Genomic DNA, 26226 nt, shown 5'->3' on the forward strand with positions numbered 1-26226 from the left:
CACTATATAAATGTAATGAATTATTATTATTATTATTATTATTATTATTATAGGACATAATTATGAATTATGTACCTATGGATACTCCATGCCAGGGCCCTCTTCAAGCAAGGCAGCCAGAGAGGAGAGCAGAGGTGGGGGGGTAGTGGTGGTCTAGTGGATAGTGAGTTGGGCTTGTGATCGGAAGGTTGCGAGTTCAAATCCCGCCTGAAACCTCACCACTACTAGTGTGCCCTTGAGTAAGGCACTTAGCCCTCAGTTACTCCAGGGGGAATGTCCCTGTAATTCGTAATTGTTTGGATTAAAAGCGTCTGCTAAATGGCAAAATTAATTAAAATTAAAAAAATTAAGAGGTAAAGAGGCAGAAGAAGAAGAGCAAGAAGTAACAGGACAATGACAGCAGCACAGCAAGTTGGCTTCATCACTAGATTTCAAGGATCTTATTAAAGATTTTGCTACTAAGAAGGCCCAGCGTTTAGCTTTGATTTGATTTGATCTCTTTACTCCTATCTTGAATCGTTGTGCATTAGGCTAGATATAGTTTTTAGCTCTCCAGGTATACTATTCCACAGTAGGCCTACTGCCGCAGTGTAAAAATAAAAATCTTCCCATTTCACATTCAATTTCGCTGGCACCATGTCTGTGTTGCTCCCTCTTGTATAAGACACTTTTGTCTTTGTGTGAAACAAGCAATGCTGAGTCAGTAAATATCTCTCTGCTGTAATTCTTCATTGATCTAATCCTGACAGTATTATGGCCAACTGATCTTTACAAGATCTACATTTATTTAGACACAATACCACCCCATTAAAATTATATTTTTTACTTTTTGTGTGATTTATACTTTTATAATTGGGTTCAATCTTCATTTAATTATACTTTTGTCCTTGTGTTGTTCAAGTCTTAATTTAATAAGTTAAAGAATGTGGAGATTTCTTTTCTGAATTGTTGATTCCTGTATTAACTGTAATTTTAAATTACATTTACAAAAGATGTCCATCATTGGATTTCTTGCAGTGCATCAATAGTTCATCAACTTCAACTGGGTTTAGGTTGATGGGTGGTTTAGGTGGGGGGGCCCAAAATGATATTCTGTCATGGGGCCCAGAATCTCTAGCGGTGCCCCTGCCTGTCCTCATCTCCCTTCACTGGCTCCCAGTGAAGAAGAGAGTGAAGTTCAAAATCTGCACCTTTGTTTTTAAAGCTCTCAACAGTCTCGCCCCACCATACATCAAGGACCTCCTGGACCAGTCTACCTCCTCAAGGCCCAGACCCAGGCTCAGGTCCGACGCCCAACTCAGCCTGAGGGTCCCACGTACCAACCTCAAGAGGAAGGGTGACCGTGCCTTTGCGGTGTTAGCACCGACCCTGTGGAACGCGCTCCCTTCTGCCATCAAGTTTGCCCCCACTCTGGACTCCTTTAGAGCCAAGTTAAAAACCCACCTCTTCCTAAATGACATTCCCTAAATCTACTCCCTATTTGTTGTGAATGGTATGCCTGAGATTTACGTTTAAGTCGTCTGTGTCTGATTGCTTTCTGTGTTCCTTGTCTTTGTCTTTATCTGTTCCTTTACCCGGGCTGCGCCCCGGGCCGATGTAAAAGTTGGATGGGGGGCGCATTATAAATAAAATTAACATAACATAACATAACATAAAAGCCCTGAGCTTCCTCAGCAGGTGGAGGCGCTGCTGGGCCTTTTTGTAGATTGAGTCTACACTTCCACTGTCACTGTCTCTACTGTCCACCGTCTTGCAGTGAGACAGTAACATACTGTATTTTCCCCTCTGGGAGCTGACACTTCTATCTTTGCCCTTTGCTGCTACGTGCTCGCCCAAGGTTAAAAAAACAAACCCTCAGCACTCTAAACAGTGCCACTACTGTAATTTACTATCTACTGTAGTTAACTGCTGTCTTTCCTTATTATCTATCCCTTCTTCTTAGCTGGATCTTTCTAGTAGTAGCAGGATGGTACATGCTACACTAATGACTAATATTGCCTTCAGTGTGAGTTTAAATAGACTGACCCTAGAGCTAAGCAACACGCTGACACATAGGGTTAGACATATGCGGACATGCGCAACACACATACACACACACACACACATGCATGCAGTGAAGATGCAATGCATAGTGACACGCCAACGGATAGTGTCAAATTATATTGGTATAAAAGCACAGAATAAACACGCTTCTCTACACTCCACTCCCCTATGCTCCGCTCTATACACACAGACACTGAATGACTGTGACATGAGAGAGATAACATAGTATTTCAGTTGTGTATCAACGTATTTAAGGGGATATGTTGGTAGGCCTATGTGAGAGAGAGAGTGACAAGGAATCATTGCAATCATGATTCTGCATCACTGCATCACAGCTACATTAAGTATTCAGTGTGCATGTATTTATTTTTAATGTAAGTGTAACCTGAACGCAGTGGAGAACAAACATGCCAATTAAATTGCCAAAAACTATGAAAACGAGCTTTAATGAGTCCATGGCACATTTTGTGTGAATGTGTGAATGGCAAGTGCGGGAACAACTGGATATTATTGAGAGAAAAGGGCAAAAATCAAGAGTGAAGGAGGGGAAGGGGAGGGCGGAGACACAGCTAGAGTTGGCTATATTCGTTGCAGTTATTCTTCAACTTGTGAAGTGAGCGAGGAGCCAAGATTCGCAATCTCATTGGTACTACAACAGAAGGAGACAAGACACAACCAGGAGAAATAGAGAATTGAGGGATAGACAGACTTTGATACGGATTCGGAAATAACTTCCAAGCAATAAAAACAGAGCGCATCATTTTTAATTGCGCATAATAATTTTTGAGAGAAATCGCTGCAAATAAGGCTCTAAATTAAAGGGGTTTACCAAAAAGAAGACATTTCGTTAGATTGCGATACAACAAGTTATTTCTTTTAGGAAGTTTAGAACAACAGAAACACAGGCGATATAAAATAAGTGTAAATAGAAGGGTTGCGCGCGGAGAGGTGTGGTGACCTGGTCAGAGCGCAATGTTTGGAATGATAAAGAATTCGCTTTTTGGAAACAGTGAGGAGACGGAATACAAATTACTGAGCAGCGAAACCAAGGTAGGATACTCACACCTCGCCTCTTTCAAATTATTATCTATTCTTACGCGTGTCAAAGATTGTGTCAATTGTGTCTCGCGCCCGTTTGTCCCTTGCTAATGTTTGACATCTCACACTTGCGTAAAGCATCTGTCTTATCTTAACACTTCTATTCATAGCTCCTCTGTCATGTTCAGTGTTTTTCATACTTTTCAAATTAATATTTCAGTTGTTTCTCCGTTGAATGAATTTCATAGTTTGACATTTTTGTCAGCACCAAAGACAGACTATTGATTTATGTAACCTGAGCGTTATGTGACCTTTTATTGACAAACGGGCTAATATTAATGACCCCACACATGTGGGCACCTGTGGGGTCCCAGTAGGGACCAGTCAGATCCAATGTATTATGCATAGACTCAGCAAGAGGCTGAATGCAATTTGGTGTTCAGCTTTCCTGATATTTGGTGTTAATACAGGTTTCAATGTCAGTGTTTCAAATTCAATATTTGAATTTACTTATTATGCTCAAGTCAGGTTTGAATGCATGTCAATGTTTAAAATTCAATAATTGAATTTACGTATTGTGCTCAAGTCAAGCATTCAAGTCCTTAAACTATATTTTCCTTACCATTTGTAGTGTGTGTGTGTGTGTGTGTGTGTGTGTGTGTGTGTGTGTGTGTGTGTGTGTGTGTGTGTGCGTGCGTGCGTGCGTGCGTGTGTGTGTGTGTGTGTGTGTGTGTGTGTGTGTGTGTGTGTGTGCGTGTGCGTGTGTGAGATTCAGCCTGACCTCAGCCAGCTGTGGCATCACTATGTACACTGATGCACTGACCAACGGCAGTGAGAGAGAGAGAGAGAGAGAGAAGAGAGAGAGAAAGAGAGAAAGAGAGAGAGAGAGGGAGAAGGAGAGAGCACAAAATAAACTATTAAGAACAACAATGGTACTGTATCCCAATGATATCAAAATACAAACATGTAGAATTTATAAAATTACATAATAAGACACAGAACCTGACTGTGTGTTAGGTATGTGTGTGTGTGTGTGTGTGTGTGTGTGTGTGTGTGTGTGTGTGCGTGTGTGTGTGTGTGTGTGTGTGTGTGTGTGTGTGTGTGTGTGTGTGTGTGTGTCTGTGTGTCTGTGTGTCTGTGTGCGTGCATGCGTGTGCGTGCGCATGCGCATCGGAAATATTTTTTGTGGAACCAGTGATTGTGTGCTTTGTTGTATGACAAATGCAGAACAATTATGTTGTATAATAATAAAGTTATCGTCATATGAAAATATGAGCATCTTCGATGCATGACCCTAATTGCCATTACGTGGTCTTACTCTTAGTGTGGTCATGCTCTACATGTTCAACCAGATTGATTTCTTATATTTAACCTCTACTTTGACAGGACAAAGCCTAGAAGAGGATCAATTGACCGAGAGATCGTGGAATCAAGTGACACGCACAGACACATTTACCGATACCTTTTATTTATTTACCTCTGTCAAAGAGACAGATTACTATACTGAAACATCTACCACCTCAGCAACAGAAAGACAACACTAAAACTAACTAAGCTAAACACTAAGCCTTTGTATCAAAATATACATGAGTAGAGTAGAGTAAAGTTATCATTTCAAGTAATCTAACCAAATCTCTCAACTTGACTGGAGCATAAATGACCACATCAAAATCACACAGACACCTGATCGGTGTTGAACTTGATTGACTCTGACACCGTACACTCTTAATTAAAACTGACATCAAATCCAAATACACACACACACACACACACACACACACACAAACTGATGTAACCCCAACAACTTGGTTGATATGCCAACATATAATAATGACATTCAAGTGTATTCTAATCGCCTAAAATATGGTAAAGTTGGTTGGATTTGAACACCAACACATTGTAATAGGCTACAAGTGCAATACACAGATAATGTTTGTGTATTGAAATTGTGTCTTATTTATCACATGTATCATTTTCTCAAATCACATGAGCTGCTGCTTTATGCACTATACACCATCATAATCGGCTCTTTACTGAAAGGATTCAAAATGGTGATTTGCAATATGATAGTAAAGCTGCCTCATGTGAAACCGTATCTGGTGTGAAGGGCCAAACGTTTTGTATTGAGTTATTAGTTGGAAAAAGAAAGAGAGAGAGAGGGAGGGAGGGAGAGCAGGGGCGAGTGAGTGAAAGTTAAATATTTAACGACTTGCTAATATTAGCACTTTATCCACACTTTAATTATGGCCATGTCTACCTAGCTCAGACACAGAATAATTATCAACAGAGGTTTGCTGGATCTCAGCTAAACATACACACTAATTGCACCTTTAAACCAAACTCAGAGAATACAGTGTACAATTACCCCTTTCAGAGCATGTCACCTAGATGTGATGTTAATGTTGGTCACAGTGACATACTGCAGGGAACAGAACAAAGATAATGACTATGCAGCGGGAGAGCTATCACCAGTGACTCTTTATGATAGCATGCTATAATTGTAGTGAAATAACCCAGCATGTATTGAAGATATGGCATCACTGTCAGCCCCCCTAAGCTCCCCAGTGTTCTCGCTGCCAAGTCTGTTTGGCTCCCAACATGTTGAACCAATACACTGCAAAAACATATATCTTATTCAGAGTGAATTAAGTTATTTGGGTGGAGTAGATAATGGTTTGCTTCATGTGTACCCACACTACAGGCAGCATAAAGTCAGTGAGTGCATTAACCCGACTCAGTCTCATAGTACGTGTGTGTGTGTGTGTGTGTGTGTGTGTGTGTGTGTGTGTGTGTGTGTGTGTGTGTGTGTGTGTTATGTAAGAACAGGCATTGCTCCACTCTTTCGTCTGATTAAACCATCCAGGGTCCTGAGAGCACAGTAGGAAACACTGGAATCAAATTAGCATTTGGTTTTACACTGCTAATTTACACACCAAGCGTTTCACTGTCATGAGCGAGCACAGCTTCGGCCAGATGCATATTGCCAATCATAGCCTCTCCTCCCTAAACCCCCAACTCCCCCACCGCTAACCTCTGGTTCTAACCCCATAATATGTTCCCCCCTGGGACCATAGGCTATACTGACAAATGTATGCAGTCACTCCAATGTAAGTCGTTTTGGATAAAAGCATCAGCTAAAAGGCATACATTATATTATTTTAATGTCAGGTTGTTTTTTCCCTCCCCTGAGGAAATTTGAGTTTGTGTCATGGGTGAATCACGTCTGACCTCACGTCTGACCTCCCTTCTCTCCCTCAGGAAGGCATCAGCTATGAGGTGCGGCGTTACGACGGAGCCAAGTACGTGGTGGTGAGCTCAGAGGGGCGGAGCTTCAACCAGGTGTCAGGAGAGCTTGTGAGGAAGCTGCTCATGTACATCGGGGGGACTAACGACCAAGGTGAGAATGGTCATTAATCATTGAGCGGAGCCAGTCCAGAGTGTTCTATAAGGACGATTTGTTTTTGTTTGTTTCGTTCTCTTTGTTTTCTGTACAGCATCATTATCTAAACTCATCATTAGAATTGTCTATTATTATTATTATTATTATTATTATTATTATATTATTATTATTATTAATAATGAAGGGTTCAATTTCCCATTGGCCAACGTCAAAGAGCTTAACCTGGAAGCTATATGGAACTATTTAAAGGTTATTCCGATGTGGACCCCTTCACTGAGAGTCAGCCCCAGGTTCAGTTGACTCCTACTGTATCTCCTATCAACTTCCTGTGATATTCTTCCTTCCTAGAATATCTGGAAGCACTGGATTTTTATAAGCCATCCTTCAGGGTCTGTGTTAGGGGTTTAAGATCTGTTTGAAACTAGCCCCGAGTTCACAAGGGTTGCCTTTCAAATTGCCTGTGATATAGTTGAAATCACATGATGAATTGGCAAATGTTCTGCCTCCGTTCACTCACTGAACTGGTAGCATCTTACAGCATGCTGCCTGGGGTGCCACCTCCTCTATGTGTCCTCTGCATCTGTCTTTCAAGGCGAGGCGATGGGAACGACAGTACCGATAACCATCACAGTATATCCTAGAGATGATGGCGTGATGTCACGCCGCTTGGTTGTCGCTCTCAAGATCCCGTCCAACTACCAGATCAGCCCCCCTGCTCCCACCGACACCGGCGTCAGGATCGAGGATAGACCAGGCATGACTGTCTATGCACTGTGGGTGTCTCAATATTACAGACAGTCTTATCTCTCTCTCCCCTTCCCTCACAAGAACACACTTTAATTGGCTTATGGACATTCTGGAGATTCAGAGATGTACCTCTCAATAACCAATACTCTCACTCTGCTCTCATAGTTCCAATGCTCTCATAGTTTTCTTATAAATTCTATGGATGATGTAGTTAAGGTTTCTCTCCCCTCTCTGACCCATCTCCCCTTTCTTCTATTTTCACAGGCAGTTTGGCGGCTTTGCAGGGGAGAGTGAGTATCGAGCAGAAGCGTCTCGTCTGACCAAAACCCTGGGCGAGACCGCCCCTTTTCAGCGCAAACAGTACTTCTGCTGCAGCTACGACCCACCACTCAAACCCTACGGCCGACGCAACGAGGTGTGGTTCATACAGGAAGAGCCATAAGTGAGACATCATTCCAACAGTATACAGTGACTTCTTCACCTCTCCTCCCTCATCTCCTGTCCATAATCTTCTTAATCTCTGATCCACAATGATCACTGTAGTATCTTCAACTTGATAAAAAAAAGGATAAATTAAAGGAAAATGGCGGCCCAAAAAGGTATTTACTTTCACCTGTCCAGGCCTCTCAGATGGGGGGGGGGGGGTAAAGTACAATTTCATTTCCCCTAGGAATAGGGGACTGGAAAGAAGTAGGAGTTGAGCCATAGAGTAGTAATAGTCAAAGGTTTTCTTTAGTATGAATATATATAATATGAAGCATCAGATTCTTTAATTTGTGATTATCACATGGAATATGTTCAAGACAGCAGTTTTGTGTTGTGAATGTTTTGGTGTGTTTGTGCTTGTAGTCTTTGAAATGTGATGTTATTATTGTTTCTTGAAATACCTTTGTATAGTGTGTGATTTTCTGTGAAAATATGAAGTGAAGATATTGTCAGGATTTGATAGCTTTTCATATCATAATAAAAATGTCATTCAATATAACACAATTGTCTGTGCAATATTTAAAATCTGTTCCTTCTCCAAGAAAACGTCTTAAGTACTATTATCTAAATGATTTAGTGCACACATCCAGAAACCAAAACACATTAGCCAGTCGGGGTATAGGTTTCACATAAACATTTATTTATAATTAAGTATTAGAATTTTTTATTAATATAAGGAACTCAAAATAATGAATAGGATTTTACAAACAAGATATTACAGACATCAGATTAGTTCAAGAAGATCAAACTCACCAAACCTCTATCCTAATAACTAGTGCAAAATGTCTTCCAGAAGGTTCTCTCTACGCACACAGAGAAGGGAGCAATTATACAGTCTGTTAGTCACTTCACCCCAGTTTCATCAGGAATAAATGAGTTGCATTCACAAGTAAATTAGTCACAACTGCAGGCAAGCAAGCACTGAGTAGCTGCTTCAGTCTATATGCCAGAACATGGCCTTGTAACCCCACACTTGTGTAATTACACAGAGTCAGGTTTTGGTTTCAGGCTGGCGTTGCATTCATAAATACACTAAAGGTTGAGACTAGGGCAAGGTCTCTTCAGGTAACCCATAATAACCTTAATCTCCAGGCTCTTGCTCTATAGACGTTTCTTGCGAGATGTAGGAACATTGCACATAATCATAATAAGCTTCATCTAAGCACTTCCTCCATTATCAAACAACATGCACTTCCATCTTTCAGGAAAAGGCAAAGGGTATGTTGTTGTATGTCATTAAGAGCACTGGGAATTCTAGCTTTCACTCCAGGCTCTCTAACACAAACATAGACAACACACAAACATGTAGGAATCACTTATTACTTTCAGCGTGAATGTAAAAATACTTTACAATTCTGTACCAGTAGGAATAGAAATTGTCATTGTTAATAAGCATATTAGAATTGTAATCGTAAAATGTTTATAAAATGTTTTTGGTAATAAATCTCTATCTTTTAAAAATGCAGTAAATATCTCAAGCCTATACATTCCCCATACTGCCCTTTACATTTATTTTCAACTCATAAGGACAGAGTTCAGATGCACTCACACAGGACAGACCCACATTCTAACAGACTGACAGAAAGAGAGAGCCCCATCATGATCACTGGAAACTATAAATACTTATTTGTAAAGTGAAAAAGTTCCAACTGGTAATATATGGGCTCAAATAATGGTTGTGGTAGGGGGGGGGGGGGGGAAATAATCCATCTTCAATGGGTTCGGGGGAGATTCTCTCTTTTCATTTCAAACAATTGAAGATTTAAGACGTTGTTTCCCAAAATAGTGAATTTCTGAATTGCCGAGAACATCTTTTTGCTTTTATCTAAATAAAGAACAGAACGTTTTTCTGTAGTCTATAATTATAGTATCTATAATAATAATAATAATAATAATAATAATAATCATAGTCAAAATCATTATCATTTGCAGTTGTGTATTTGGGGAATTAGGGAGTAATCAGACGAATGGTGGAGTCTCAGTTGTTCTTCTTCTCGGGGTAGTTGGTGGGGTAAGGAGCATAGGGAGGAGGTTGCTCCTATGAGGGAATAAACAGAGGCCAGTTATAAATAGGAAACAAAATGATAGCACACGTGCAGTCACAGAAGGACACACACACAGAAATACACACAAGGACACACACACACACACACACACACAAGCATGTAGAGGTCATTAAAATAAGAAAATGAAAGGTCACTCACCATGGGCATGTAGACATTGTGTGGATTACTGGGGTCATAGTAGGCGCTGCCTGCAGCCTCAGCCGCCTTGGCGTTACCTGAAGGAGGGAGGGAGAGAGTGAAGAACAACACATGATATTTGTTAGGATGAAAATTCTTCCGAAGGCATTGATGGGATAAAAAGTCTTCCTAATGCATTTTCTTTGTTTTCCTGTTCATCTTAACTGACTTGGTTCCCAAGGAAGGTGATAAGGATTCTAGACTTCCTGGCACCAGGCCAAGACCCATGTGTGCAGAACTTTATTCCTCACCCATTTGGATTTTATACTTCGATACCAGAAATCATCATTACAATTTGGGATGCACCAATATCGATACCAGTACTCGTACTTGTACCCGATACTGTGCTCATGTACTCATACTTGTAAAACTACTCCCGATATCACTTTACGGCAACGTAACGTAACCTCTCATAGCAGGTAGTCAGAAGAGGGGCAATCGGTACTCGGTATCGGCAAGTACCCAAATGTAAGTACTTGAAAAAAAGTGATATCGGTGCATTCCTAATTACAATACTGTATGGAGAAATATAACACAATATACACACACAACTACAAGAAAAAGGTTGTTCCGTTGAAATCAAGGCTAACAATAGGGCTAGAGGAGAGTAAGGGTGATGGGTATTTTCTGTTTGTTTTTTCTTTTCTAATTTGACGTGTACCGGATTGGACATCAGCACCCCTCTCTCAGTACTGTGCGTCGTTGTGACTCATTTTGAGGCAGACTGATCGGATCAGACAGATGCAGTGATGCTGACATCGAGAGAGAGAGAGAGAGAGAGAGAGAGAGAGAGAGAGAGAGAGAGAGAGAGAGAGAGAGAGAGAGAGAGAGAGAGAGAGAGAATAAAGTAAACACTAAGAAATAAAGAAGGAAGGTGGCAGGGAGACAGACCTGGAGGGGGAGCAGTCCAGTTTTGGGGGGGTCCAGGGTAGGGGGGAGGGGGGGCCATGTAGGCAGGAGCAGATGGGTACATTCCTGGACCACGAGAGAAGAAATACATGTGTCATTATGACAGCCTTAGGGAACACATATTTACTTGAAGCAGTTGTAAATAAATACTGACATCAATGACAATCATCACATACTCCAGTGAGCTGTCTGAAATATTTCCCTTTATCGTTAATAACAATGCCATAAGCTTGCTGCATAACAAAACAAACATCCTTATATTAAAAAAACAAACCTGCAGCTGCTGTTGGGTAGGGATAGCCCATGTTGGCTTGGGGAGGGGGGGGGCCCTGGTAGAATCCATTCTGCTGGGGTGGGGGAGCAAAGGGGTAGTTCTGAGGAGCAGTGGGAGCACCATAGCCGTTCATTACTCCAGGTGAAGGGTAGCCATAGGAGGCACCCCCATTTTGAGCAGGAGGGCCACGAGATGCTGAAACACAATCAATTCCAAGTTTAGTACTCAAACAGACTGGATTTGACCAAAGACATTACATAGCAAACTTTTGTATTTATTACTAGGAGTTCTTTATGGTGGAAAAATTGCACTGGGAAAGGAAAGACGCGTTGAGCGACAAAGGAAACCCTTACCATTGGTTGCTAGTTTGAAAAGATGCTGGCCTAGCTCTATGGCTCCCCCACTGCTGAAGGACATCTTAAAGCTGGCCTGGCCCTCCCAGCCTCCTGAAACCAAAGAAAAGGTCATGTCAATACATTGATGAGCCTGTGATGTAATTAGCCTTTGAGCATCATTTCTGCAGGTATCCCATTACTGGTGCTGGTGCCACTTATTGACAATCTCAATATCAGGAGTAAGGCAATAGCCATTTGAAACAGGTACTTCAATAATAATAAGGCCCCTCAGGGTTTCACATAAGGTGAATGTGAGTGAATGTCAAGCAGATGGTAAACACTGTACCATCAGCCTCTGCAGACACTGTTCCCCTGATGTAATTGGCGGCGAAGACTGGTTGCTCAATGCTGCAGCCCTTCATCAGGTAGTATGGGAACATCACAGACCCCAGGCTGTCCTTGGCATTATTGGACATGAACACCAACTGAACAGGGAGAGAGGGGGAAAGAGAAGGGGAGGAAGATAGAGGGAAAGAGAGAGAGAGGGAGATATGGGGAAAGAGAGAGAGAGGGAGGGAGGGAGATGAGGGGGAAAGAGAGAGGGAGGGAGATGAGGGGGAAAGAGAGAGGGAGGGAGATGAGGGGGAAAGAGAGCGAGAAGGGGGAAAGAGAAAGACAGAAAGAGGGGGGAAAGAGAGACAGATAGAGGAAGAGTGAGAGTAAAAGAGAGAGAGAGTGACAGAAAGAGAGCAAGGATGTGACAGGATCCAGATAATAGGGGTTGACTTCCCAACATCCCATCACAGGCACATAGAACTAGTGTGGTGTTTAAATTACAGACGGATTATATACTGTATACTGTACCCTGTATGGAGTGAGGTAAACAGTGCCCTTTTTAGTCCCCCTCAGTGCATCTGTCTTGCCGGTGACATCACTGAAGGACAGCTCTACATTCTTGCATTCCCTCAGCACACTAGGGGGGTAGATGCATAACAAGCTTAGACAATCAACTCCGACAGAGAGGAAAGGTATCATCACATTGTGGAAAAATACCGCATACAATTTCACAGAAGTGTGCGAGGGCCAGGGACATTGTAAACCACACTAAAGACATTTACTGGCAGCAAAGTTGAAACTTCCTGAATGTGTTAACACCTTGTTGTCAATGTGGCTTGTGAAATGCCCGTATTTCATTAGCTCCTTCCTCTCAGGTTAGCTAATCATTGACTAACGCTAGCTCGCATAATCTCAAGACATTCATGTAGTTCAAGATCTCCTATCTAGTAAGCTAGCTCCACGTTCAGTTAGTTGGTCAACTAAAGTAACTACAAACAGAGCATGTTAGTTAGTTACTTCTTCGTTCGCTACTACTCAAGCGATGTGTCACAGCACGAAAGCCACATTTGACAGCTAAGCTAAGCTATTGTTATGCTAGCTGGCTAATGCCATGGGCCTGTCTTGTTTATTATTACTACTAGCTAACACACTCCAAATCTAGCAAGATACAATATTACCTATCTACTGACTGGCACTTAATTATTCAACAAGAATGAACATATCACACATAGTTTAGTTAACTAAGTTAGACCTATTGTGAATAGCTGAGTGCGATTCACTAGCTAGCGAGGTAGCTAACATTCTACTGGCTGCTTACGTCACTTAGCTTAGCTTGCTAATATATGTTATCTGGCTGGCTAGCTTGTCTGAAATTGTATTATTTACTAACCTCTCGCCGTTGTTGATCAACACCCCTCCGTTTTGAGAGTGGTTTCGGTTCAAAGCCATGTTTAAAAGCCGTCTACTTTGCTCCGTCAGCAGGGACACTGTACAGGAAGGATGCCCCAAAAACGTCTGAAATGTGGTTACGTCAGAGGATCAGCTGTCTCCTATCCCGTGACCACGTGAAACGTTTTGTTTGGCAACAGTGTTGTGTCAACAAGTAAAGTATTCGTTAAGAGAGACAATTGATTCGTGTATAATCTTTGTACAAGTGGAATTTGGCATGTTTGAATGAGTTTAAGTAAATTGTTTTCAGTGTAGTAACCATTCTGTGCTAATGGGTGGCTTGGCATAGTTCAATAGTCCAATTCAACAAATGGAGCCAAAATATACCTAATCTACAGTATGACTTGATGATCAGGCCCATGGTAACATTTAAAGTAAGATAAGTAGAAAAAACACACATAACGTGAAGGCCTTGAGTATTATCTAAATGATGCTCCATTATTTAGATGTCATCAGTATCCCTGCTGCAAAGTCCATGTCTAGCCATAATGACTGATGGAACAGCATGCCCTCTATTGTCAGCAGAGGTCAACGATTATAACAATATCTCCATTACATATATTTAATCCAATTCTGCTAAATATTTGCTTGGTTCTTTGTGTCTGCATGGCATTAATTAGGGTTGATCATTCAATTTAGCCTAGCAACTAAGTGATTATGCACTTTTATAATGATTATTCTTTATAATAACAAGCCCCTTATAAATATAATAAAATATAATAAATAGTGAGAAGAATCACTTAATTAGACGGTTACAAACATTACCACACAAGGTTATTGTTATGTAATGATTTAATTTACTGCCCCTGAGGTGAAAATGTCCATACTGCCTAATAAAGTATGCACAGTGCCATGCACTACTTCCACACTGACCTTTTAATTCAAGGCAAATGGGGTGACACCCCAGGGGGGTATTCTACCAACGTCGCTAAAGGAAAATCCAGCCTTATTTTGGGCTCGCGAGACGTATCAAAATAAGACTGGATTTTCCTTAAGTGACGTTGATGGAATACCCCCAGGTCTGTTTGACAAAGCTCTCACAAAGATACAGTTCAAGATGACATTGTGAAATGTACCAGCCTCTTAGCTTGTCCTCACATGTTCTTACTAGTGCTAGAGATGGGAAGAATTACAAAGAAGTAACTAGATACATTGGAAAACATTAAGAAGATATTTGTGGAAAAAGCTGACAGCTTCTGCGGTGTCATTTTCACCTGAGAAGAGGAGCTTCTTGAGCTAATTGATTCTTGTATTCAAAGAGGTGATCCTGTTGTGAGAAAACCAATCCAAGATTGTGGAAACAGGTGTCATGTCTTCAATAATCATGACAAAAATAATCGCATTCAGGTCAGTGCACTTATGGATAGGATTTTATGAAATGCTGAAGAAGAATGGAGTGGCCTGCTGCACCATTATTTCTTATGTGATCAGTATCCCAATAACCAGCAAAAATGTACATTATCCTCTCAGTAGCAACTAAACATTTTTTTCAATGGTGTAAAATCATTAAAAAAAGAGCTGTAAAATAAATAAAAATTAAAAAAACACCCATATGCTTAAACACTCGGCTAATCTAAAACCATCAATTGAAAGCGTCAAACTTGATGGCATCAGCGATGATCTTTGACTTTGAACATTCTCACTATGCTCATAAAGTTCTACTACTTGCATTCCCAGGTGAAAAGTTCTGTAGCTTCTTCCAAATCGAAGGGGGTAAAAAGTACACATGCAAAAGGACAGCATAGACATAGCATCTCCCTAAAATTATTGGTTTGCCCATTTATTTAAAATATTATGTGAGCATCTCTTCGGTACTAGGGCTACCAAAAGGACGCTTGCTTTAATCTTGTTTTCATAACATGGTGTCGACCATGGGCACAGAGTAACATACACTGCTCAAAGAAATTAGAGGAACACTTCAAGGATATGCCTTCCCAGACAATTACTGACACGCCAACCCGGTCATGCTGGATGATGTTGCAGGCAGCATAACGTTCGCCACGGCGTCTCCGGCTCTGTATTGACACTAGTCACACACTAGTCACACACTAGTCACACACTAGTCACACACTAGTCACACACGCTCAGTGCGAACCTGCGCTCATCTGTGGAAAGAACGGGGCGCCAATGGCGAACCTGCCAATTCTGGTGTTCTCTGGCAAATCGTGACGTTAGAATGATAAGGTTCTATCTCCATTTTTGTCAAAATTGAGTTTTTTTTACATAATCTGATCCATTAGGTTTTTTATTAATGCCTGTGTGGTGTTATTTTTAAAATGTTGACATTTTTGAGTTAGTAATTCATCAAATACAAAGGTTCCATCTCACCAAACAGAATGGAATGTCAAAACTTTGACGCTCAATATCTCTGAACTACCCTAAACGGAGATAGAACCTTATAATTCTAAGCTCACGAAATGCCAATCGAGCTGCACAGTACTGGGCTGTGAGCACAAGTTCCACTAGAGGACGTCGAGTACACACGAGTAGCCTGCTGGAGGTCTCACAGTCACACTGTTCCTCCTACCTAGCACAAAGGAGCAGACACCGGTCCTGCTGCTGGCTTGTTGCCCTTCTACGGCCCTGTCCTGTCCAGCTCTCCTCGTGTAACGGCCCGTGTCTCCTCGACGCTTTTGACACTGTAGTGGGAGACACAGCAAACCTTCTTGCAACGGCACCCATGGATGTGCCATCCTGGAGGACCTGTGCAACCTGAATGGGCTGCAGGTACCGCCTCATGCTGTCATCAATGGACTGTTCCATTTCCTTTTTGGGTTGTCTTTGCTGTTGCCTCTCCTGTCTACCTGTTGTCGCTTTCATTTGCACCAAAGCAGGTGAAATTGATTAACAATCGTTTACGCTTCCTAACTGGACAGATCGATATCCCAGACGTTTAATTGACTTGGTGTTATGCTGCGATGATTAAGTGTTCCCTTAAAAAAATGTTAGCAGTGTATTTACATTACAACCCAAGAACAGTGTTCAGTATATGACTGTTCTGCAATAACCCCAGTTCAGTGTTAGTAGGCTATAGAAGGGAGGATGGATGAATTAATGATATTTAAACGGGATCTAAGATAATTTCCTGATAACCAGTCCAGACCTCTCAACTCCAGGCAATTGAATGTGTTACCATTGGTCAATACATCTTTTTATAAATTGTTAAATTGAGCAGTCCAATCAGTTAATGTCCCATGATAATCCATCACAACTACTGATTTAAATCATTCTAATTACAAAGTCTCGTGCGATGTGGCGCAACGGGGTAGTTTAATCACTTAAATCAGGCTACTTCCGGACAAAATCCGTGTAATTAATTAGTCACAGAATTACACCACTTAATCGTGAATAATTCAATAAAAATACAAATGCATTCCCCTTTACCAATGCAACTACTACTTTTAATAATTGTTGCTTTCTTTGCGCAAAATTGCCGGGGCGCCTCACCTACAGCGAAACCGAGTACAGCTCAATCAAGAGCACAGGATGCCCTGCCACGAGTCACCTGCACCAGCCGGAGGATACGCGCAGTTTTCGGTCATGCGGTTCGACACAGTCTTCTCGTCAAAGGTTAGACACGTTATATTTGAGGTTATGGTAAATATTTCTGCTGTGCATTTATTCTACTTAATGATGTTCTCAAATGAAACTATCACCTTTCTACAACACGCCATCCACTTTATGACTGAAAAGTATTTCAAAGGCTTCAGTGATCAGGTCTGTGCCGATACGGTCGTTCTCTGCTTCTCGCCTACTCAGACAGGTCTGGGATCAGTACGGCTGTGCCAAAAGTCAAAGAAGATTGTGGGGTGAGGAGGGGCATAGACAAGAACGGTGCCCTCGCGTTCTACAGTAGATATGACAGCTGCTATGCACATGCACAGGTACATAAGGCCTTATCTAAAATCCTGTCTCTTCAGTTTTGGTCTTAGCATTGGAAATTGTGAGTGTGTGTGTGTGTGTGTGTGTGTGTGTGTGTGTGTGTGTGTGTGTGTGTGTGTGTGTGTGTGTGTGTGTGTGTGTGTTTATTGATTGATTGGCATATTTACCAACTCTTATCTCTCTGTTCTATACCATATGCTTGATTTATCTGTAGGGTGACACCGTGGTGATATCTCTGGGTGTCCAGCTGATTGCAGGGGAACAATGGTACAGGGTTAATATTAGCTGCCCCCTCAAGAAGCAAGTTCAGATACCCAGCATCAGTCCCACTGGTGAGTAAGCAGTACTAGACCTGGGTCCAAGTAGCTACCTGCACCATGTGGCTGTCCAGGCAAGCTCAAGAAAACGCTAGTTGACCTATGTCTACATCATTTAATAAGATAAAAGTTAACAAAGCAGTTTAGCATTGGGAAAATAGAAACATTTGCGAAGACTAATCACAAGTAATACATGCTTCTTTCCAGTCCTGCCAGGACAATGCAACACCCAGAGAGCTCTGCATGTGGACTGTGGACCCCAGGGCGTCACCAGCGCTGCCTGTCTCAAACTAGGATGCTGTTATGATGATCATGACTCAACCTGCTATTACAGGATGAATGGTAAGGAAATTGTAAAAGGAAAAGTATTTTGTCACAACTAATAGGAGTATACATTTTTTGGATAAGAAATTGAAGTTATACAAGTGAGTGCTTCTGTAAGATTGGTGCAGGATGATGTTGGTATTGACTTTTTTTTTATTTTTTACGTGTTCTCTGCATTCTGGTTCATGCTGTGTCCGCTTCTTCCCTTTTCTTTCAGCCTGTTCTCTAGATGGCCATTTTGTTTTCTCAGTGAAGGCGGCAGACACAGACCCCCCTCTCATCCCCAGCAGCCTCGTAGTTAGGGGACAGCCACAGTGCTCCCCTGTTGTTACTAATGCAGATATGGCTGTCTTTAAAATTGGGGTGATGGAGTGTGGCACTAAGATGGTGGTGAGTCTGTGTTGTTCTAATTCACACTTTGAGCTGTTGACCCTACCTTTTAGAGCAGTATATTTGGTCAGGATGCCTTTGGTAAACCATGAAATACTTCCATAGAGAACACCTACTTTCCATAGAGCACAACAGTGCATCTCTCACTCAAATCAAAATGAATCTCTATCTCCTTTGTCTCATATGAAAAGGCCAATGGGAATGTGGTAAGCTATGAGGTGGAGGTTGAAGAGCGGCAAACCAAGACTGTGGACAAATATTCTCCCTTCAGGTAACTTCTAATTGTCTTCCTTTTTGCGTGTTGTTCACCTGTACAGTCTGGACAATGTTGTCATACCTGAGATGAATGCTGATATTTCATACAGAACTTCATTATATGTGATTAGTCAGAAATTATATTTGTACTTGTGGTCCTCTGTGGCTCAGTTGGTAGAGCATGGTGCTAACAATGCTTAGGTTGTGGGTTCGATTCCTGCTGGGTCCTGCTGGGTAAAAATGTATGCACTCACTGCAATGTAAATCACTTTGGATAAAACAGCTAAATGGCATTTATTAGTATGTACTGAACCTCTTACTGAGACTGGGTTTGCAGTCTGCAGGTCCAGTGCCAATACGAAGCGTCAGCTCTCCTGCACAAAGGTCTGCAGTCGCAGTACCCAACCAACCTCCCACCCGTTACTGCACTCGGGACCGTCAGAGTGCAGATGAGAATAGCCACAGGTACTGTGGCTGCATCTACCGCCAGATCACACTGTTCTCACACCACTTTTGGAGGTCTGGAGGATATTAGATTAGCTGCTCTGGCTTGGATTGAACTTGACGAAGCGATGGGACAATGTGCTCGCAATTTCATTGTATTTTACATACCAAGAACTCTCCCCCAGACATGCCCATGTGTGGTGTCTTTTCCTACTGGGTTGGACTGTTTTGCAGAGAGTTGTTGCCTATGCAAGGTATTTGATTGGTTTAATGTGTCGCAAGGCGTCACTCATTTCAAACAGGTTTCCACCCCTTTATAGCTGCTTTGTGAAAAGGATTTCCCCAGGCTTTACAAACTAGGAAAGCCTGGTCTCAACAAGGTTGTGTAGATCAATGTGGTTTTTACTATAGACCTGTAGACCAAGCCTTTCTTGCCAGACTGTAATCTGACCAGATATTCCAATCCTTACCAAGTTTAGATACACCAGGTCGAGGTAGAGTGTTCCTAGCAAGCAATTTGTCATCTCTCATATTCACCATCCTGACCGTTATCTGTTTTCCAGATAAGTCCTTCACCTCTTTCCTGCCTGAGGACCAGCTGCCCCTGACCCTCACCTTGCGTAAGCCTGTGTATGTGGAGGTGTCCATCTCTCCACTTTCCCCTGACCCAGGCCTCTCCCTGCGCGTGCGTGACTGCTTCGCCTACCCAGCCTCCAGACACTCAGTGTGGACACTGCTCTATGATGGGTGAGATGGAGGGAGCCAGACCCCAGAGAAGCTTCTGGTTGCTCATGGTTTCCTGGTTTCCTCCTGTCAAAATAATGCGAAAAAATACTAAAGGGGAGTCTCATCGAGTCCTTCAGAGATGTTTCCCTATTGGTTGGAGAACCTCTGTTTCAGGTTGAGTAAGTGACAGCTGATTGATAATCATTGGTTTGTATCCCCACCCCCCTCATTCTCCCTGACAGGTGTCCTAACCTCCTGGACAACATGAGGAGCTCCGTCCCTGAGGACACGCAGGGGAAGACTAACTCCCACTCCCAGGTCAGGAGGTTCGATGTGAAGACCTTTGCCTTCATCGACCCTGAGACTGGGCATCCCAGTGTGGAGGAGGTGAGGTCTATCAGAACCAGTCAGTGCATCTATCTCCCAGTTTATGTGAAGTGGAAAGACTTCAGGCTGTTGAACAATGGGTTGTTGAACAATAGGCAGAGGCATTGTTAGGATCTTGAAACATTGGGGGCAATGTGGTCTCTATCTGCATCAGGATTCATTCACTCATTCCCAGATCTTGGATGATAATGCTACATTTTGTTTTTTCTCAGATGTACTTCTACTGCTGGGTGGAGATCTGTACAGAGGAGGTAGAATGTGAACAACGCTGCTCCATTACCTGTGAGTGTTCTCTGGTCTCTGTATTACAGCTACAAGTGGAAGGATGCTAGTCGTCCTATGCAGTCTATGTAGTTTTTTTTACATTCACACACAAGTATTGTGTACTGTAGGATTTCATATTTCCAATCTAACAGTCTTGCTATCTTGTCCTCCATACAGCATCTGAAGGTGAGCGGCAGAGGAGGCAGTCTGGGTCAGATCAGGTCCAGCTGGTCTCTGCCGGCCCCCTGCTGTTGGATCAGAACACACCTGACCTGGAGGGGAGTCCGGAGTCGTCTCACCTGAATACAGGTGAGCTCATGTATAGCTGTGAGGGATGTGAAATTACTCATTTTCAAAAACATATTTTAGTTTATTGGGTTTCATAGTTCCACAACAGCTTAATGTGTAGGCACTTTGTACATGGAGTACGATTCAAAGAAATATGATCAATCAAACCAGTTATGAATACACAAATTAATGTCCAATGTCGTATGCAACTAATTTCCTTTCTCTGGTTCGCTCCATTTCACAGTATTTCAGGTGTCTGTGTCCCTCTTTGCCATCTGTTCCTCCATCCTATTCTTCCTCGTCTTCTCTGTGTGGAGGAGGAGGAGGAGCCCTCAGTCGGAAGAAGAGGAAGCCAGCAATGTAGGGATGGAAACCAGGAACAATAAGAGCAGCCAACAGACAGAACAATCGCAATAAATAACAAAATAACTGTTCACACTCAGTTTCAACTTATTTCACCTACTATCACACAATGTATGTCATGAGCATACACACGAATAGAAAGTGTTAATTCTGAAATATGTTCAAAAACCAGTTCATGTACATTTGTACACATACTAAGCATCAGTACTGGAGTACACAAGTGGTAGTGCACCACCTGAAAAGTAAATACACTGAACAAAAATATAAACACGAAACACTTATTTATTTATTTTGCTCCAATCTTTCATCAGTTGAAATAATAATAATAACCTTCATTTGTATTGCACTTTTCCTGCAAACGTTGCAGCAAATCAAGACTTTTTCTATGTACCGTACACAAAAGGCTGATTTCTCTAATAGGGCTTTCACACCACCAAGGAACCGTTCCGTTTCGCGTTCGCAAACCCAGTCTGGAACCGGCCGGTGCATTCAGACCGAAAATAAATTGGTTCGGAGCCTGAAAAGTTGGTTCGCAGCTGGAACCAGAAAATAGTGGTTGTCAGTGCGAACCAAAAACTAGAACCTTGATGTCGTCAGTGGGTGTTTCATATTCTAGGTTGCAAAGACTAGCAAGAAGGAAGGAGACAATGTAATATAATCTAAATCTAATTATTAGTGCTAAAAGAAATGATCAAGTTTCATCAATATCTTCCTCACATGCTCGGCAAACACACACACACACACACACACACAAACTTCGTAAGCCATTTCTATTCCAGTAATGGAGCAGCTGGTTAGTAAGAGAACGTGTTTAGAAAGTGTCTTGTTTTTTTTCATAGAAAATAGTTTTTATTTCAGATACTGTAGTGGTAGATATTATCCTCATTTCCAGTGAAGTAGCTGCCATCTTGTTGTGACATTTTTGTTTATCCCGCCCCTTCGTCACCCAACATTGATGACACTCATGGTTCAGGTTACACTGGTACGAACGCGGGCTGGTTTGCCAGACAGCACCAAGGTTCAGAGTTTCCAGAACGTGAACGGTTCCATGGCGGTGTGAAAGCCCTATCACTGTGTTAACAAATTTGTTTAAATCTGTGTTAGTGAGCACTTCTCCTTTGCCGAGATAATCCATCCACTTGACAGGTGTGGCATATCGAGATGCCGATTAGACCTGTTAGCACAAGTCCCACTAGAGGACATCGGCCCCTCATGCCACCCTCATGGAGTCTGTTTCTGACAGTTTGGTCAGAAACATGCACAGGAGTAGCCTGCTGGAGGTCATTTTGTAGGGCTCTGGCAGTGCTCCTCCTGTTCCTCCTCACACAAAGGAGCAGATACTGGTCCTGCTGCTGGGTTGTTGCCCTTCTACGGCCCTGTCCAGCTCTCCTTGTGTAATGGCCCGTCTCCCGCCATCTCTATGCTCTTGACTGTAAACCTTCTTGCGACGGAACGTTTGGATGTGCCATCCTGGAGGAGCTGGACTACCTGTGCAACCGAATGGGCTGCAGGTACTGCCTCATGCTACCAGTAGTGTCAAGGGTAACAAACTAGTAACTAGTAACAACATGCAAAACTATGAGAAAAATCTGTCAGAAAGGATAAGGAGAGAGAAATGGTCTGTGGCCACCACCTGCAAAACCATTTCCTTTTTGGGGGTTGTCTTGCTGTTGTCTCTCCAGTCTACCTGTTGTCGCTTTGTTGTAGCCCCCGTTCTCTCCCCCCCCCCCGTTACGGACAGGAGTAGAGCCCACCCCGAGAGCTGCTCCATCTCAGCCAACTTTCCATTCTACAACACCTGGCCCCACACTCCGTGTGACGCCAGTCCCATCAACAATACCCATCGCTCTACGCCGCAGGATACTATCTACAACACCCATCCGCCTCCCCCGGATGACACCCATAGTTTTGCCATTTTTTTTTTTTTTGCTTTTAATCCAAAGCGATTTACAATTACGAATTACAGGGACATTCCCCCTGGAGTAACTGAGGGCTACGTGCCTTACTCAAGGGCACACTAGTAGTGGTGTGGTTTCAGGCGGGATTTGAACTCACTATCCACTAGACCACCACTACCCCTGTCATACCCCATAGTCAGTTGATGCTCTAACAGTCCCCGCTTCCATAGAGTTGATACCATTGACATTCCCTCATTCCATACATTACAATGAGCCCATCTTCTGATTTCTACCTCCACCAGCCTCCCTTGCTGTATCACTACTCGCTTTGCTGTGTCAGAACACCATACAGTAATTTCTAGAATCGATAAAGACTACTCATGATATCAGTGGTAGTCATATTTTATTCTTAATATTCAGAGTAAAGACAAAATTGAAGACATATGAGAATACAATAAACTCAATAGATGTATTGCAAAAAAAAAAATCAGGTGAACCAAGGGCACATGCTCAGGAGAGCAATTGATAGGGATGCTCCGATTTATCGGCCACCGATTTAAATCGGCCGATTTCACTCCAAATGACTCGATCGGTGATCGGCAAAAATGGCCGATCGCAAAAACCGATCTTTTTTTTTTTTTTCCTGGGGAAGACAGATAACTGAACAGAAAACATAGGAGGACGTAACAGTATGTAAACCATGAAGGCCACGTTTATGATGTCTTTTATACAGCCATATCGACTGACTTGGGCTTCAGGCCCTAACTGGGTGATAGGCCAGACCTTTACTATGCCATAAAAATGGGTCTGCGTTTGCTTGGTGCCTAATGGATCAAAACTTTTGTCTAAAAAGCAAAAAATATGTAGGCTATCCAGTCAGTAGGCCTACAGTTATGTATTTAAAAAAAAATCGGTATCGGTTGATCTTGAGGAAAAAAATCGGTGATCGGTATCGGCCCCAAAAATCCAGATCGGAGCATCCCTAGCAATTGATTCAGTAAGGTCGGAACTTCCTCTGGGCTCTTAGCAAAGCGATTCTCTGTTTGTCCTCTTCAAACTTTTTCCTTAGTTCAGCAATGTCTGAAAGAAGGAGAAAATAAAAAATTTCAGTGCGCGGACAGTAACTGACATTATCAGCAGTGTAATCTTGTCCCTAGGCTGGACTTTCTAGCAAAATCCCAGCCTGAAAGAGAGAGCTGTCTGGTGGGCGAAATTAGCAACAGTGAAACCAGAATTGCACCAATCCTTGACGATATATGTTCTGAATATCATAATTTCCCTCAATTTCCAAGTTTGGCTACTGCTACTATCGCATAACAGTAACCATGACAACTTACGTTCTTTCTGTGAGTTTCTGTGCTGCCAGGTGTAGAAGTTCATAAGCTCCTTTCTCCTTTTCTTGCTGCTCTCCTTCTGCATAGCTTTCTGGTTGGCTACTTCGCTGTGGGGGCGAGCCTTGGTCCCCTTGTTTCCTCTTGTGACTTTCACCCAGCCCTCCTCATCCTCCTGCTGCTCCTCAGCCTCCTTCTTCTGTTGCTCTGCCTCCTGGGAGAAAAGGAGCGACAGAGGGGAGAAGAGACAGTTAACATTGGCACGATACCAGACTCACCAAAAATATCTGAAGAAAGACGAGGTAGTGAGTTTGAGGTGATGGAGGGCAAATGTTACCTCTTCTTTCCTCTTATCGTAATTCTGCATGAAGGTGTCAACCTCTTCCTGAAGTTTGTCTGGCTGAACGAACGACGCTTTGTATTGATTAATCCATTCTACGAAACGGGAGAATAAGTGATTTGAGAGACAAGCATAAAAAGACACCCAAGCTGCATTTAATTTAACAATCATTGTTATTATCTTATGTTCGCCAAAGATCCAAGCAGACGTAAATACAAATGTTTCATTGTTTAACTTCACTCACTCTGTACACCGGTTCTCACAGGGTGCTCCTCTGTGGAGACAACCAATGGCACATCATTGGGGTGAGATTTGGCTGCTGAAATACTGGAGGCATTTTGAAACACAACATATCCCACTCTGAACCCCTGTAAGAAATGAAAACAAGAAGCAACAATACGAAAAGGACCTTTAGGAGAAGGAGAAGATGACCATTCACAAGAGAGCTTACATACAAAGAGAACTATACGATAACAAGGGAGGCTTCAGGTCACTGATTTCTACCTCCACTGTAAGAGAATGTAAAAAGAGAGAAGTATCCAGAGAACCAGAGCCAGCTCTTCAATAATCTGATCTAAAACACAACCCTTTGCTGTCCTCTGTTTCAATAGCAGATTCTGGACATAGTTACAGTACAGTACCTGTTTTTGTGCTGGTGTGAAGTACTTGGCCAGTTTGGGTCCTGTGTGCTCAGAAGACCCTGGCTTCTCCCTCAGCTCCACAGACTGAACAGGACCAAACTGAGAGAACAACTCCTTGATGATATTCTGGAAGATAGTGGGAGACTACCTGTTATTGGTCAGACAACTAGAATAAATCTTACTTCTTCATTTGAGTTTTTCCTTTCCATCCATATTGTGGGGACTTTAACTACCAGTAATACAGCTAGGGTATGCTTAAGGCATCACTGCTGGTATTGGATAGTTACAACAGCACGGATGAAGGTTATCATTGTGATGGACATTCTATACACCACTTACCTCCGAGCAATATGGAGGAATGTTGAGAACGAACAGTGTTCTGTCGAGGGGTCTGTGTGCAGTTTTCTCTGCCCGAACTCTATGCTCTTTCACGCACAGACTGTGCTGAGCAACGCTGTCTGAGCTGAATTTCAGGGACAGCACTGAGAGGAGAGAGAGAGCGGTTTAATAGCATTCAGTGACAGACAAGCATCTGGCTGAAAAGGTTGCTAGAAGAATCGAACTTTATTCGGTACGGAGTCTTCTGACAGAGTGGCTGGTTAAATGAGGAAGGCTGTTATGTCAGTCAGTCAGTGTGTGTGTGTGTGTGTATTAGCTTTATGTTTTAGTAGCAGTCGAGAATGTTGATCTATGTGTGAAACCAAAGGTACATACTTAATGAACATACAACGTCAGTTAATGCCCCAACTTCACGAAGCATCACGATCTATGGCACTATTCTGCTTCTGCCTCATGCATCATGTTTATATAGGGCTTGAGACGACGAAGCAAATTCGAAATTGTATGAAAATGTCATAGTGGTTGGGCTAATGAAACAGACGGTGAGCTTTCCAATCAGAAAACGTTGATAAATGTATCATAAGGTATTGTATACTACTGATTTCGGCGACTTTTACCTGTAAAACCTCCAGGGATAACACAAGCTTGGCTGGCATGTTCTGTCTTGGAAGGCGCCATCTTCGTTGTGACCTTTTACACAGGAAGTGGGAATACGTCAGTCTGGTGATTGTAGTCCTGTTGAGAAGAGTGTGCGCGCTCTTCGGCATGGATCACTGA

At 42.5% G+C, this 26226-nt stretch overlaps 4 protein-coding genes across 6 annotated transcripts; 2 read left to right on the top strand and 2 right to left on the bottom strand.

Annotated features, from left to right (window-relative positions):
- Positions 1-3015: 3015 nt before the first annotated feature.
- Positions 3016-7670, top strand: LOC308151361 (heme-binding protein 1-like; the record flags this gene model as incomplete). The annotated part of the gene is made up of 4 exons (XM_080524221.1): positions 3016-3093; positions 6340-6478; positions 7074-7254; positions 7493-7670. 4 exons carry the CDS (start codon positions 3016-3018, stop codon positions 7668-7670), a joined length of 576 nt encoding a protein of 191 aa, XP_080380347.1.
- A 669-nt stretch (positions 7671-8339) lies between these two features.
- On the bottom strand, positions 8340-13332 carry wbp2nl (WBP2 N-terminal like). The gene is made up of 8 exons (XM_080524206.1): positions 13202-13332; positions 12340-12448; positions 11822-11960; positions 11494-11586; positions 11141-11335; positions 10849-10932; positions 9919-9995; positions 8340-9752 (listed from the first exon to the last, which is right to left on the bottom strand). Exons 1-8 carry the CDS (start codon positions 13258-13260, stop codon positions 9693-9695), a joined length of 816 nt encoding a protein of 271 aa, XP_080380332.1. The 5' UTR covers positions 13261-13332; the 3' UTR covers positions 8340-9692.
- A 2345-nt stretch (positions 13333-15677) lies between these two features.
- LOC308150614 (zona pellucida sperm-binding protein 4-like) lies at positions 15678-20901 on the top strand (the record flags this gene model as incomplete). Its single annotated transcript, XM_080523428.1, has 13 exons — positions 15678-15696; positions 16714-16830; positions 17020-17144; positions 17357-17474; positions 17667-17801; positions 18001-18173; positions 18365-18444; positions 18766-18893; positions 19436-19619; positions 19841-19985; positions 20198-20267; positions 20427-20558; positions 20855-20901. 13 exons carry the CDS (start codon positions 15678-15680, stop codon positions 20899-20901), a joined length of 1473 nt encoding a protein of 490 aa, XP_080379554.1.
- A 2298-nt stretch (positions 20902-23199) lies between these two features.
- rrp7a (ribosomal RNA processing 7 homolog A) lies at positions 23200-26127 on the bottom strand (the record flags this gene model as incomplete). 3 transcript variants are annotated; one of them, XM_080524202.1, is made up of 8 exons in its annotated part: positions 23275-23315; positions 23783-23878; positions 24136-24343; positions 24467-24564; positions 24714-24837; positions 25111-25254; positions 25450-25592; positions 26067-26127. In XM_080524202.1, 7 exons carry the CDS (start codon positions 26125-26127, stop codon positions 23793-23795), a joined length of 864 nt encoding a protein of 287 aa, XP_080380328.1. In that variant the 3' UTR covers positions 23275-23315; positions 23783-23792. The 3 variants fall into 3 exon arrangements, with proteins under 3 accessions (XP_080380329.1, XP_080380327.1, XP_080380328.1); XM_080524203.1 differs by having other exon boundaries at positions 23200-23878; positions 25111-25236; XM_080524201.1 differs by having other exon boundaries at positions 23200-23878.
- Between the last annotated feature and the right edge of the window lie 99 nt (positions 26128-26226).

Source organism: Nansenia antarctica (genome assembly GCF_963989245.1).
Source record: "Nansenia antarctica genome assembly, chromosome: 2".
Classification (NCBI taxonomy): Eukaryota; Metazoa; Chordata; class Actinopteri; order Argentiniformes; family Microstomatidae; genus Nansenia; species Nansenia antarctica.